Consider the following 14,292-nt stretch of genomic DNA (forward strand, 5'->3'; position numbering starts at 1 on the left):
CAATGGATCCTCTGCAGTGAATGCCATCAGAATAAGAGTCTGATAAAAAACAATAGTCCACAAGTAATCCACACCAGTCCATCAGTTAATGTCTTGTGAAGTGAAAAGATGCTTGTTTGTTAGAAACAAATCCATCATTAAGATTTTTTAAACTTTAAACACAGTCCTCTACCCATAACCAGTGCTTTAAGTGGTCCGGTACGCACCAGTAGCTACTCAGTACCGCCACTTCCAAATATACCTCTTGAGCTTACCGCCACCTCTCCGTGGCCCAGAACGTGCTTTTATCGTACCTGTACGTTCATTTGGACATCTGTTTTAATAGAGGTTTTAATCCTTTGCCTGCGCTGCTTCAGAGATCTTTAGACCCTTCACAATGAACGCTTAATTCTTCTTAGTTCGGAGTATGGAGCGTGAATCATTTGAAACAGTTCGGGAGTTGGGAGCGGGTTCGCGAATCATTTGAGTCAGATCGGGATTTCGGAGCGGGATCGCGAATCATTTGAGTCAGTTTGGGGATCGCAAATCATTTGAATCAATTCGAGAGTTCGGAGCGGGTTCGCGAATCATTTGAGTCAGTTCGGGATTTTGGAGAGGGATCGCGAATCATTTGAGTCAGTTTGGGGATCGCAAATCATTTGAATCAATTCGAGAGTTCGGAGCGGGTTCGCGAATCATTTGAGTCAGTTCGGGAGTTCGGAGCGGCTTCGCGGATCAAATTCTCTTTTTGGCTATAATAGAGTACCGGCACCTCTTTTGGGCCACTTAAAGCACTGCCCATAACATTGCTTTCTCCAGTGAAAACGTTGTCTTGTCTGAATCAGGAGAGAAATCTGCACAGATCAAGCACTATTTACAAGCAAAAATTTGAGTCCAAAACATGCTGTTTGCTGCTGGATTTTGATTTGAGAGATAACAGGGGATAGTTTTTCCCTGGAGGAAGCATTATTGTGGATTATGGGCTTGTATTTTGACCAGTAGCAACAGTTTAATGTTAAAAACGTCATCATGAATGGTTTTGTTTCTTACAAACGAGCAGTTTTTGACAAGACATTTTTATCAGATCTTTGGACTTTCATTCTGACGGCACCCATTGACTGCAGAGATCCATTGGTGAGCAACTGATGTGATGCTAGATTTATTCAAATCTTTCCCCTTGAAGAAACAAACTTCTGATCTGGGATGACCTGTGTGTGAATTATTTACAGCAAATTGTAATTTTTTTTGTGAACTATTCCTTTTAAGCAACAACACGTGGCTCCCCTGTAGTCTAAGAGTCCAAGGGTCTCCCACACGCTCAAATGTGCAAGAAGAGACGGAGAGGACATGTAGGCCAGTCTGTGTGTGTGTTCCTATTAATGTGTGCTGGTGTAGGGGAATTTACAGTTAAAACCCAAGGACCAGATATGTTGCAATGAAGACCAGGACTCAGAGATGAGTTCAATTAATAATAATAATTTTACTTGAAGAAAATAGTTTGCAATTTCATCAGCAGAAGTCAGCTTCAACACTCTCGAAGGAGTTCGCAGGCCGCCCCCAGTACAATACAAAATCAACCACAGTTATACCCTGACAGAGGATACTAATTGCGTCAATACATGAGTCAACAAAATTCTGATTGGTTCCAAAACCTAGATAAAACTCTCCAAAGACGTATATCTGATATGCTGGACACTGGCAGTTGATCGTTTGTCCTGGGACTGTCTGAGCTTCTCCCTGTACAGACAGATACTAACACACGTACACAGAGAACTTATCTAAAATTCAAGGCTTTCTAGCACTGGCGAGTGTCTTATCATTACGGTTGGATACACACACATAATATGTGGACATTAATCTTGAGGAAAAGAAATACAGCACACATAAGGTTACACATTTCACTCTTGCTATAACTTGATTAATAGTCAAACAAGAAATCATGTAATAAAATAATTAATATCAGTATGAAGGATATGGCAAATCGGCATCCACTCCTTCACTGGATATATGTCCTTCTGCACACATACACACGCAGGGATTATACGGTCAGTGTGTGTGTTCAGACAGGGATTACAAGGTCAGAGCGGCGAGTCTGATCCTCTAGCAGCTGGTTGGTCAGTCGGGCAAACAGCCACAAGAAGTAGAACAAACATGTACACACAAAGACTACAGGCAATGACATCACAGCAAAACACTCTCTGTCAGTAGACCCTGTGATGCTGTAGTTTCAGCTGCAGGTGTTGTTTTCAGATGCTTAGTGTTTGTCTTTAATGCCAACAGTGACTGACACTTCAGCTGAAGATTTCACTACAGCTATAACAGAATTGCCAGCTTTGAACACAGGTGGGACAGTGTAACCCTCAAAGGCTCCCATAGTTGTAGCGATAAGTAGAAACCAGGAATATGACATGTGTAGAGTAATATACTAGGCCATATAAGGTGCTGATTTAGTTTACTAGCAGAGCTTAATGATGATGTAATGTGCCTTAATCCAACAGAGCGCAATCTGCAACTACGCAAGCGTACAAGCAAACACACACGCATGAACACATGCATACTGACAATTTGCTTTAAACCGCAGCTTCATAATGCAACAGCATCTCACTTAAGACCTCTGATATTACAAATGTGTTTCTGGTTAGATAAACTGATGACGCACTGGAGATAACTGAAAAGACGGACATCCTTTCTGCAGAACGCAAAAGCAATATAAACCAAATGGCTTTCTCATTCTTGAATTGCTGCACCAAACTGGGAAATGTGAATTTTAAAATAAAATAATGAAAAAATATAAAATCACTGTATTTATGAGAATTAAACGGCATGCATTGATTTAATGCAACAATAAAACTCGTGTTTTAAAAATGTGTATACTAAATAGAGCATCACATTTTTTTAACCCAATTTTTTTATCTGATACAGACAGAAAGACAGACAGACAGACAGACAGACAGACAGACAGACAGACAGACAGACAGACAGACAGACAGACAGATAGATAGATAGATAGATAGATAGATAGATAGATTATAAGGTAGTTGTTAAGTTTAGGGTATAGTGTTGGATTATGGATGTCATGCATTATATGTACTTTATAAGCGCTAATAAACAGCCAATATGTTAATAATAGACATGCTAATAAGCAACTACTTATTAGTGTGAATTGGACCCTATACTAAAGTGTTACCGAATATTTTAATGCACAGATTGAACATGGAGTGAATTCATAACTGCCTCTGCAGTGCAGAATGGGATTCCAGTTGATACTAGTGCCCCCCATGTGCCTAGAAAGCAAGTGCAAGAACCAAACTACAAGATTTAAAATGCAAGCAGTTTTGTTAAGCTCAGCACTTTGTGTGTGTGTGTGTGTGTGTGCGCGTGTGTTCCATGCTGACTCTGGTTTCTCTAACTCGTTTCTATTATACTCACCCCGCAAATCTCATTAGATGCCCCTCATGCACACCACATCCCACCAGCTGAAATAGAGCCTAAGGCATTTTATACCACCATGGAAGCCCCGCCCCCTACCACACCCCCTACTTACATTCTCAGTGAGGACACGCCCCACAAAGCTACACCCCTGGAGGCGGGGCCTGTTCATGCACACATTGAAAGCAAAGGTAAGTTGCAGGCACTAGTTTGTGTGTGTTTTAGTGTTGTTAGTATGCTATAGAAGCAGTTTTCAAACACTTGTTTTGGCAGTCAGAGCACTGTAGCCAAGCCAAGAGCTCAGCGACTCTTCTGGCAGTAAGTCATCTACTCAAACGTACCCCTAGAGGATTGTGGGTAATGGCTCCAAAGCAATGTGCACAATGGGAAATCAATGCTCAGTTAGACAGTGTTTTCCCCTGTCAAAATATAGAGTGACTTTGCATCTTTCAGAGCAAAGCGGATTAGGGCAGCCTGCGAGTATATATAAAACAAAGAACCGCCACACACACACACATGCTCATTGATAGAAGCGTGCATACACACCCGAGGAATGAATACTGCATGACGTTTAACGAGTGAACGAGAACTCAAGCTTGAGCTCAGATCAGAAAACATCAAGCTGGCATGAAAAAATGGAGGGGGGAATAAAGCGCTCAGCTGAGATACAAGACAGAGCAGCTCTTCCGATGGATTTAATAAAGGTGGAGATCTTTAAGATTCCCAAAAGGATACTACTGCATGTGTGTGTTGATGAAATTAAGCATGGTCGTTGTTAATGCACAGGAGTGTATTTGAACGATCAAATTTGACACAATCTGTGATTTGATATTAATTGCTGTTTGGTTTGTCTGTTTAACATCATACGCCACTTTAAATTTATTAGGTACTACATACACCTTTGCAACCACATAGAAGATCACTCAGAATGGCAGTCACTTTAGTTTGAAACTACATTCAAATTAAGAACCACATCAATAAAGCACAGAAATAAATGAAACCATTAAAACAGCCACAATAGTTGCACTTCAGCTATTTCCATTAAACAGCTGGTTCACCAAAATGCAAAGAAAACAAATGGGTAAATAATAAAGTGACTGAAAGAAAAGAATAATATTGATGTTAAATAAAATAAAATTACTAAAAATATTATATAAATATAAAAAAAACATTATAGTATATAAAATCATAATTATAAATATATCCACATGTAAATATTTCTTCCATTAATACATGTATGTGTGTCTATATATATATATATATATATATATATATATATATATATATATATATATATATAAACATTTTGTGTTCTGGATGCAATTAATCATGATTAATCGATTTAACAGCACTATATAAAATAAAAATATATATTTTAAAATAATTAAACTTAACTGAAAACTGAAAAAAACTGTTGGGACCCTATTAGAAGGTAAAAATGTGTAATATGTTATTTAGATTATTTCAGATATTTGAGACTTCTTGTTGGTTCTTATTGATGTAATGTCATTCTGATATGACATAAGATTTTTAAAGATTTTAAAATGACGTTTCCTTCTTTTTAATAAACTACAGACCATCACACACATAATCATCAACCGAAGCATCCACGACAAAACATGATTTCTGTTGAAAAAGAGAGGAAATGCCATGGAGGAATTAAGAAACAGTTAATCGAAGGTATTGTTAGGCCATTAAGTGTTTGGCAGAAATATAGTATTGTGGTAGATGTAGTTTTGGCAACCTTTTCCTAACCTGTGGTAGAAAATAAGTAGTGTAGTAGAGACCACAGAGGAGTTTGTAGTCTGTGTTTGCTCTAGATTTAAATAATTGTGATTAAATCTAGCGTGAGAGTCATATGATGAATGTAAAGGTTGTTCGTTCTGGATAGTCTGCTTGTTGTTCAATAGCTGTTTATGAAGCACAACATGGTGTATGTGTTTGTGTGTACGTACCAACTTTGTGATTATCTGAATCATTGCACCCCAAGCATTACCTACACCACCCCCAGTGGAGGATTCTGGGAAGGGTGAAGAGATTTCTGCGAGGAAAGAGAAGATTCCTGGGAAGGATGAAGTAACTGAAGAAGAGTCTGTTAGGCCAGTGTCAGAATCTGCAGAGTCAATTCAAGAGCTTGTCAAGCCAATATCAGCGCTAATAGTAATTCCTCATGAGCCAATGCATAAACCACTTGAGACAATAGTGAATCCCCATGAGCCAATGCATAAACGTCATGAGCCACATGAGCCAATAGTGAAACTTCATGAGCCAGGGCACAAAACTCATGAGCCAATGGTGAATCCTCATGAACCAATTGTTAAACCCCATGAGCCAGTGCATAAACCTCATGAACCAGTAGGTAGTCCTCATGAGCCAAGAGTGATCAGTCATGATCCAATAGTGAATCCTCAAGATCCAATAGTGAATCCTCATGATTCAGTAGTGAATTATCATTGGCCAGTAGTACATCATCATGAGTCAGTGCTTAAACCCCATGAGCCAATAGTGAATTCACATGAGTTGATGCATAAACCTCATGACCCAATAATAGTACATCATCATGAGGCAATGCATAAACCTCATGACCCAGAGAAACCTCATGATCCAATAGTGAAAACTCATGAGCCATTGCATAAACCTCATGGATCAATAGTGAAACCCCATGAGCCAACAGTACATCCTCATGAGGCAATGCATAAACCTCATGAATCAATAGTACATCATCATGAGGAAGTGCATAAACCTCATGAACCAACTGAATATCATCAAGAGGCAATGCATAAACCTCATGATCCAATAGTACATCATCATGAGGGAATGCATAAACCTCATAAACCAATAGTACATCATCATGAGGGAATGCATAAACCTCATGAGCCTGTAGTGAAACCTCATGAGCCAGAAGTACATCATCATGAGGGAATGCATAAACCTCATGAGCCAGAAGTACATCATCAAGAGTCAATGCATAAACCTAATCAACCAATAGTACATCATCATGAGGCAATGCATAAACCTCATGAGACAGCAGTACATCATCATGAGGAAGTGCATAAACCTCATGAACCAACTGAATATCATCAAGAGACAAAGCATAAACCTCATGAACCAACTGAATATCATCATGAGGGAATGCATAAACCTCATGAGCCTGTAGTGAAACCTCATGAACCAGAAGTACATCATCAAGAGTCAATGCATAAACCTCATGAGCCAACTGTAAATCATCATGAGACAATGCATAAACCTCATGAACCAATAGTACATCATCATGAGGCAATGCACAAACCTCATGAACCAATAGTACATCATCATGAGGCAATGCACAAACCTCATGAACCAATAGTACATCATCATGAGTCAATGCACAAACCTCATGAACCAACAGTACATCATCATGAGGCAATGCATAAACCTCATGAGCCAGCAGTTCATCATCATGAGGCAATGCATAAACCTCATGAACCAATAGTACATCATCATGAGGCAATGCACAAATCTCATGAACCAATAGTACATCATCATGAGGCAATGCACAAACCTCATGAGTCAACTGTAAATCATCATGAGGCAATGCACAAACCTCATGAACCAATAGTACATCATCATGAGGCAATGCACAAACCTCATGAGTCAACTGTAAATCATCATGAGGCAATGCACAAACCTCATGAACCAATAGTACATCATCATGAGGCAATGCATAAACCTCATGAACCAATAGTACATCATCATGAGGCAATGCATAAACCTCATGAGCCAGCAGTTCATCATCATGAGGCAATGCATAAACCTCATGAACCAATAGTACATCATCATGAGGCAATGCACAAATCTCATGAACCAATAGTACATCATCATGAGGCAATGCACAAACCTCATGAGTCAACTGTAAATCATCATGAGGCAATGCACAAACCTCATGAACCAATAGTACATCATCATGAGGCAATGCACAAACCTCATGAGTCAACTGTAAATCATCATGAGGCAATGCACAAACCTCATGAACCAATAGTACATCATCATGAGGCAATGCATAAACCTCATGAACCAATAGTACATCATCATGAGGCAATGCACAAACCTCATGAACCAATAGTACATCATCATGAGGCAATGCACAAACCTCATGAACCAATAGTACATCATCATGAGGCAATGCACAAACCTCATGAACCAATAGTACATCATCATGAGGCAATGCATAAACCTCATGAACCAATAGTACATCATCATGAGGCAATGCACAAACCTCATGACCCAATAGTACATCATCATGAGGCAATGCATAAACCTCATGAACCAATAGTACATCATCATGAGGCAATGCATAAACCTCATGAGCCAACAGTGAAACCTCATAAATCAATATTAGAATCTCATGGACACATACCGACTCAGCCAAAAAGGGAGTCTCATGTACTAGTGCCAGAGTCTGTTGATACAATGCATGGATCTGTGATGCACATGCCACATGAAACAGTATCAAAGCATCATATCTCAGGACCAAGACATATGGATCGAAAGCCAGAACCAGAGAAACCAAAAGAGTCAGAAGAAGGAAAGACAAAAGAAGGGGAGGAGGAAGGGTCTCATAAACACACAGCTGTTGAAGGTATGGCTCAGGTGGTAGTCTCAAATGGTCTTTATTACAGAATGTAGTACAAACCTGGATTGCTCAGTCCTTCTCCTTGCCTGTCTAGATCCACACAAGCAGTCAAACGAGCATGGTAAAGGAGAGGGTGAAGTAAAACCCATCCACAAATGGGAGAGAGAAGATGAAGAGAATAAAAAAGGTATCCCCGCTGTGAGATAGACTTAGAGTGCTTTGTGGCTGGTGAAGTCTATCACTGCATGTGCATTGTAGTTGTTTGAATCAACAAGGAGATGCATTAGCTTCTGTAGTCTGCCACTTTAGGTTGAATATATTAGAGTACACATGCTTGGTAGTGACTTTTTGGGCCTGTTAAATGTCTCAAACAATGATTCTGTTCCCCTCCCTTAACCATGTGGATTGATAGCTGGAGATTTGCTTGTCGTAGACATGATTTGCTTTGCTTTGCTACTTGTAGTAGGTTTCTAGATTAATGTTATAAAATAAGACTTTTCATTTTCCAAAGCTCTTCTGAAGTTCTTACTATCTGGAGGGCAACAGACTGTACAGCTAAAAGGCATCATATATGACGACTTTAAAGGTAAAAATGAAATTAAAATGAGCTGAGAAAAGGAAGAAAGAGATTTTAAAGTACAATGTCACAGCATTTACAAGAATGAGGAAACGTTCTTGATAGAATTCATTACAGCGTTTATGACTGGAAGAAAACATTAACCATTCTAGAGCCTTTGACTCAAACTCATGGGTTCTAGAACTCACCATTATTCCATACAACTCATAAACAATGTAACGTTGTTTTTTAGAACTTTAGTTTATGAATTGTGTGGACCCTTGAGTTGTTTAGAAGCGCTAATTAACTACTTTTTACAGTGTTTTTCCAGATAAATTAGCATTTTTCATTTAGCAGATTTTTTTATTGATCCACTGTAGAAAGAATGGCCCAGAATTCCTAGCGATGGACCTGGGGTCATATTTAATTTTTGACAGGAATGGAAACAAGGATATGAGGGACAGAAGGACAGTGTGTTCAATCAGTACACAAAAACTCAAAGAAACAGCTTTGAAAGTTGTGAGTTGTGAAAACGACTTGTGATCTAGGACCTTCACACAGCGCTTGCCATTGTTATACTATAAGGCCCCACCCACATGGAGACGTTTCCACGTTTAGCTGTATATGCATACATTTTGTATCTCATAGGAATTTTGTCCACACGGATCCGGTGTTTTGGGAGTGAAACCGATATTTTTTTAAACCGGGTCCCAGAGAGGATAAATCTGAAAAAACCACCCTTACGTTTACGTGTGGACAGCAAATCTTCTGAAACAATGATGTCATCAACCTTCTAGTCAGAGACTTCTACGTCACGTAACAGAACTAAAAACATGAACAAACACTGAACGATTGTCTTTTTATTAACTAGCATTAACACAAAGATTAATAAATGTATTGTTCCATGTTCGTTTGTGTACCACTTGCAAGGTTTATGCATAGTCCAAGTCTTCTTCTCCATTCTTTTATGTATCTCTGTGGCAGAATTACAGCGCCTCATACTGGTCTGGCATGTATACTGCATTGTTTTATGTCAGTTTCATGGTTTCGTGTGGTCACAGATGTTTCTTGAGACGAGGGGGGAAAAAATGATTGGATAGGGAAAGCTCTGGCTTCGTGTGGACATAGTCAGGTTAGATGGCATTTTGGAAACAAGACTGCGAGTGATAGACTGAGGCTAAGGTATATAATTGGGCTTTAGTTCAACAGAGGTACAGGTAACTGTATAGAGTTCAAAAACATGTTACAGTGGAGATGTGAAATAAAGTCTAGTACTTTAGAAAGTTCTACAGCATGTGATGTTAAGAGTTCAAAGACTAAAGGTTCGCTGAGTTTGGTGTTTTTTAACATGTCACTTCCTGTTTCCAGTATTCTAACTCTCATTAATCCCTTCATCCCTGCTTCTCTCTATATGCATGATATTTAAGGTAAGTGTGTAGTGATCAGCTTGTGTGTGTATGTGTGTAACTCATTTATATTTCATTGATTTGCCTGTTCCTATGTGCTGAGGCAGGCTCTGTACGGAGTTCTCGCTCTTTAGCTTTTAAAGTGCTCATAAATATTTTAAAGACACATCTAAACTGATAAAAGTTTGGAAATAGCTAAGAATTCAAAAGGCTGATTAAATGGTCTGGTTAATATGCATTTATATAAGCTGTATATTAACTTGTATATCATTAGATTACGGTTGTGCCTTTAATTGTACTCAAACTCATACATTCTGCAGTTGCAACATTATAAATATTAGATTTATCTATACAATCTCAACTATGTTTTAATGCTGAACCATGTCTGACTAAAATATTCAAGATACAAATACCTTCTAATCTTGTTTGGATTGTAGTTACTTTTTGCTCTCTCTCTCTCTCTCTCTCTCTTTCTCTCTCTCTCTATATATATATATATATATAGTATATATACAAAGAAATACACTTCCGTTCATAAGTTTGGGTTCGTTAAGATTTTTTAATTATAAAAAAGTCTCTTCTGCTCAACTAGGCTGCATTTCAGCAGAAATACAGTAAAACAGTAATATTATGAAATATTATTGCAATTGAAAATAATTGTTAATTGCAACAGATTCGGTGTGAGTGACAGAAAGAAGATACAGGACAGGTGTGAATGGGAAATGGGAGAAACCAGCAGTCTGACAGAAAAAAGATCTGCTTCAGAAAACAGAGAAACAGCTGTTTGAGAGAAAACATCTGTCATCAGACTTTCCAACATCTTCGGCGCACATGCACACATCTGCACACATACACACGCTCACAAGTGCCACACACACACACACACACGTGCACAAGGTGTGGGGAAGACTCCCGTAAGAGTGTGTGAGATATCGCCCTGTCAGCAGCACACACCCACATCTTCATTTCAACCGTCAATACTACAGGCGCAGCAGGAAAAGACACAAAGTGAAGCAAGAAAAATAGTCAATAGCTCTTCATTGATTCACTTTCTAGTACACCCAGAACATTGAAATGAAACTGCGAAAAAAATGTTAAAATCATCATGATCATGATGTCATTAGCTCATTAAAATATACCCGCCCATATTTACATATCAACACCTATTCGGTATTCAGCAGGTTGAATGACATTTCGCATCCCAATCATCCCATTATCTCAAAAACCAGGAACTCCTTTCTTTACTCTTCGCTCTCCTTTAACCCTTCTGTACTTTAAAACAGTGTTCAAGATGACGTTTCTCTCTCGTTCTCAGATTGTGAATGTAATGGACACTCGAATCGCTGCAGTTACATCGACTTCCTGAACATAGTGACGTGCGTGAGCTGCAAACACAACACGCGTGGTCAGAACTGTGAACACTGTCGCATGGGCTTCTACAAAAACACGTCTGCAGAACCCGATGACGAGAATGTGTGCATCGGTGAGTAACAGTGTACAATTTATATCTGAAATGCTATGCACGAATAAATTAAATCAAGCAATACTGTAGGTTATAAATGGCATTAGCAATGTAACAATCATGGGTTAAATTCCAAGATGCTTGATCTAAGAAAAAAGTTATTCAATACCGAAATTATGCAAGAAATATTGTATTTTTGTACATTACAATTTGCTTCTCAAAGTACTTACAATGTACTTCATTTTGTTTAGGTCTGTATGCCAAAAAATAAAACTAAAAATTTATTACATTGAATTTTTTTTTTTTTATAAATTGTTAGATTTTATCACAGTTTCTGATAATAAATGTGTATTAAATCATAAATCAAGAAAAATTAAAAATAATTCTGAAAACAAATCATAGGGATCTATTGTTTAATTTTTTTTATAAATAAATAGTTAGCTTTTTATGAATTCAATTCATAACATTTTATTTTATTAAGAAATTGTATGTTTATTATTAAAACTTGATTTAACCATTAAAAAAAAGGAAAACACTGAATTTGGGAAAGTTGAAACTTTGATTTTAATGGGGTTCTAAAATGTAATTTTTCTTTTTTTTTTTAAGTTTTGTTTAACTTTTAATAAATTTCTCTTGAATTTTATAATTTTCATGATTTCAATTAATTAGACATGATCTTTGATTACTTAAAATGTAATGTAATCTAACCATTTAAATCAGAACCCTGCAAATTTAAAATAAGGAAAAAAAAAAAATCTGGAAAATGTAAGTGGACAAAATATAATCTGTAAAAACATAAAAAAGAATAAACCTGACTATCATTATCTATAAACTTACTTAAATTAATTGTAGTGCAGCACTCATTTATTGCTGGAATTACTGTGGAATGAGCCAACCTTGATGAAATGACAATATTTACAATTAAAATACACAAAATTACAATATTTATTGCATCCACTAAAGCTGTAAAACGGAGGAGGGTTGTGCTATACAATGCACAGTCTTTGATGGTTCATTTAGTCCGTTTTAGAAACTAAAACCAATTCAGCAAAAAAAAGAGACAGATTAGGAGCGTTAATCTTTAAAGAGCAGCTGTCCCAGCAGTCAGGAATCTGTATCCATAAAAATCCAGCTAAAAGATGCAGGTAATCCTTCTAACTGAAACATAAAGAAATGTAGTTGGAGAAAAATACTGAAAGAGGGAACAAAGAAAAAATGCAAGATGAAACAAAACTGCATTGGACACCGTGGTCAGCAAAGTTAAACTGCAACATTATCATCCTGTGAGCGTCATATTAGAGATTCCCAGTGGTGCTCAAGCAAACGGCCAGAAATAAACCCGGATGTGACAGCTCTTAAATCAGCGCAACGCTGAGAGTACCAGGATGGAGAACAGAGTCCATCTGCTGCATGAGGAGGCAGGGCGCGGGGTAAATGAAAGCGTGCTGTGAAGTCAGCACAAACAAACTCGTCCTCACCGGGTGTGTGCCAGGTGACAACATGGCAAAGGGTCAACACCAAGATCTCCACCATGAGAACATTTACCTCATCCTGAGCTCACAATAGCACTGAGTTTACAGTGTCTATTTTCAGGAGCTCTCACAGAAGTGCAGTAATTCATTCTGATGTTGGCTGCAGCCCAATGCAAAATACTGACGTGTATAAAAATATCAGTGGATAGTTTCTAAAAATAACAAAACATAATTCATTTAAAGCTACAATACACTTTAAAAGGGACGCAATACATTCGATCTTTACATCAGAGATTTGTTTGTGAGATTAACAATGCATTTATGTAGCATCCCTCAACAAAAAACAATCGGATTTTTCCATTTTGCCTTTAATTTATTGCAAAAAAATAAGTTCTTTTTTTTAATTCTTACACATTTTGTTCATCACAGTAATCTTCAGGGTTTCTGCAGGTTTTATGAAGGTATGCTTAAGACTATTATACCTCAAATACAATTTAGGGAATAAATTGAGGGGAACCCCAATCTTGATTTAAATATGTTTAGATTTTAATTATTATTTTATTATTATTTATTTATTTATTTTGCAGCGTATGCAAAACTCAATGCCATGACTTTTTAAAGGTTTATTTTCTATTAAGACATTTTAAGGCCATAATTTGTGAAAGGACAAATTAAGAGCTTTTTATAAACTTTTTTTAAGACCAGCAGAAACCCTGTCTCCACAAATGAACAAAACTTTTAAAAATTTTGAATCCTAAATACAAACGGCCGAAGTAAAAAGCTAAACATCGGTTAATTTAAACTTGTGTTGACCACAGACCTTATTTCAGCCATTTCCCCAATACGCAAGTGCATGCAAGAAAACACCATGTCATATGTGCATAGCCACATTAATGCATGCATGTCAACAGTAAAACCAACCAACATAAATTTGTAAAAGTTCAACTCTTTTCCTCTAACTAATTCTCTCTCTTTCTTTTCAGAGTGTAACTGTAATACGATGGGCTCATTGCATGACCGCTGTAATGGTACCGGCTTCTGTCAGTGTAAAGAAGGCACTAACGGAGTCAAATGTGATGAATGTCTCTCCGGTTACTATTGGAAACAGGGCTGTTTCCGTAAGTACCTCCCAGATTCATTTACCAGTTCCTAATCAGACATCATTCAACTCTCCAATCTAATTAACAAGTCCATGTCAAAGCGTGCAATCAACCTCTCCATTCTCCTCAGCCAATTTCAAGTTTAAATCAGATATTAATTGGCTCAGTCCTTTTGTTTCCAAAAGCCATTTGAAATAAGTTACAGTGTAGATAATATTATTATAGTTTTAGCTTGCAGTCATGTAAAGTTTTTACATAGTGGAATTAAATCAGTGT

General features: G+C 37.5%; 1 protein-coding gene across 1 annotated transcript in view; it reads left to right on the forward strand.

The window, feature by feature from the left end:
• The window catches only part of ntng2b (netrin g2b), a 54,780-nt gene that overhangs the window by 37,562 nt on the left and 2,926 nt on the right, over positions 1 to 14,292 (forward strand). The window contains exons 6-7 of the mRNA XM_026235293.1: positions 11,298 to 11,465; positions 13,900 to 14,034. Coding sequence (XP_026091078.1) covers positions 11,298 to 11,465; positions 13,900 to 14,034 — 303 coding nt within the window. The remainder of the gene's footprint in view (positions 1 to 11,297; positions 11,466 to 13,899; positions 14,035 to 14,292) is intronic.

This window comes from Carassius auratus, chromosome 46 (genome assembly GCF_003368295.1).
Source record: "Carassius auratus strain Wakin chromosome 46, ASM336829v1, whole genome shotgun sequence".
Taxonomy (NCBI): domain Eukaryota; kingdom Metazoa; phylum Chordata; class Actinopteri; order Cypriniformes; family Cyprinidae; genus Carassius; species Carassius auratus.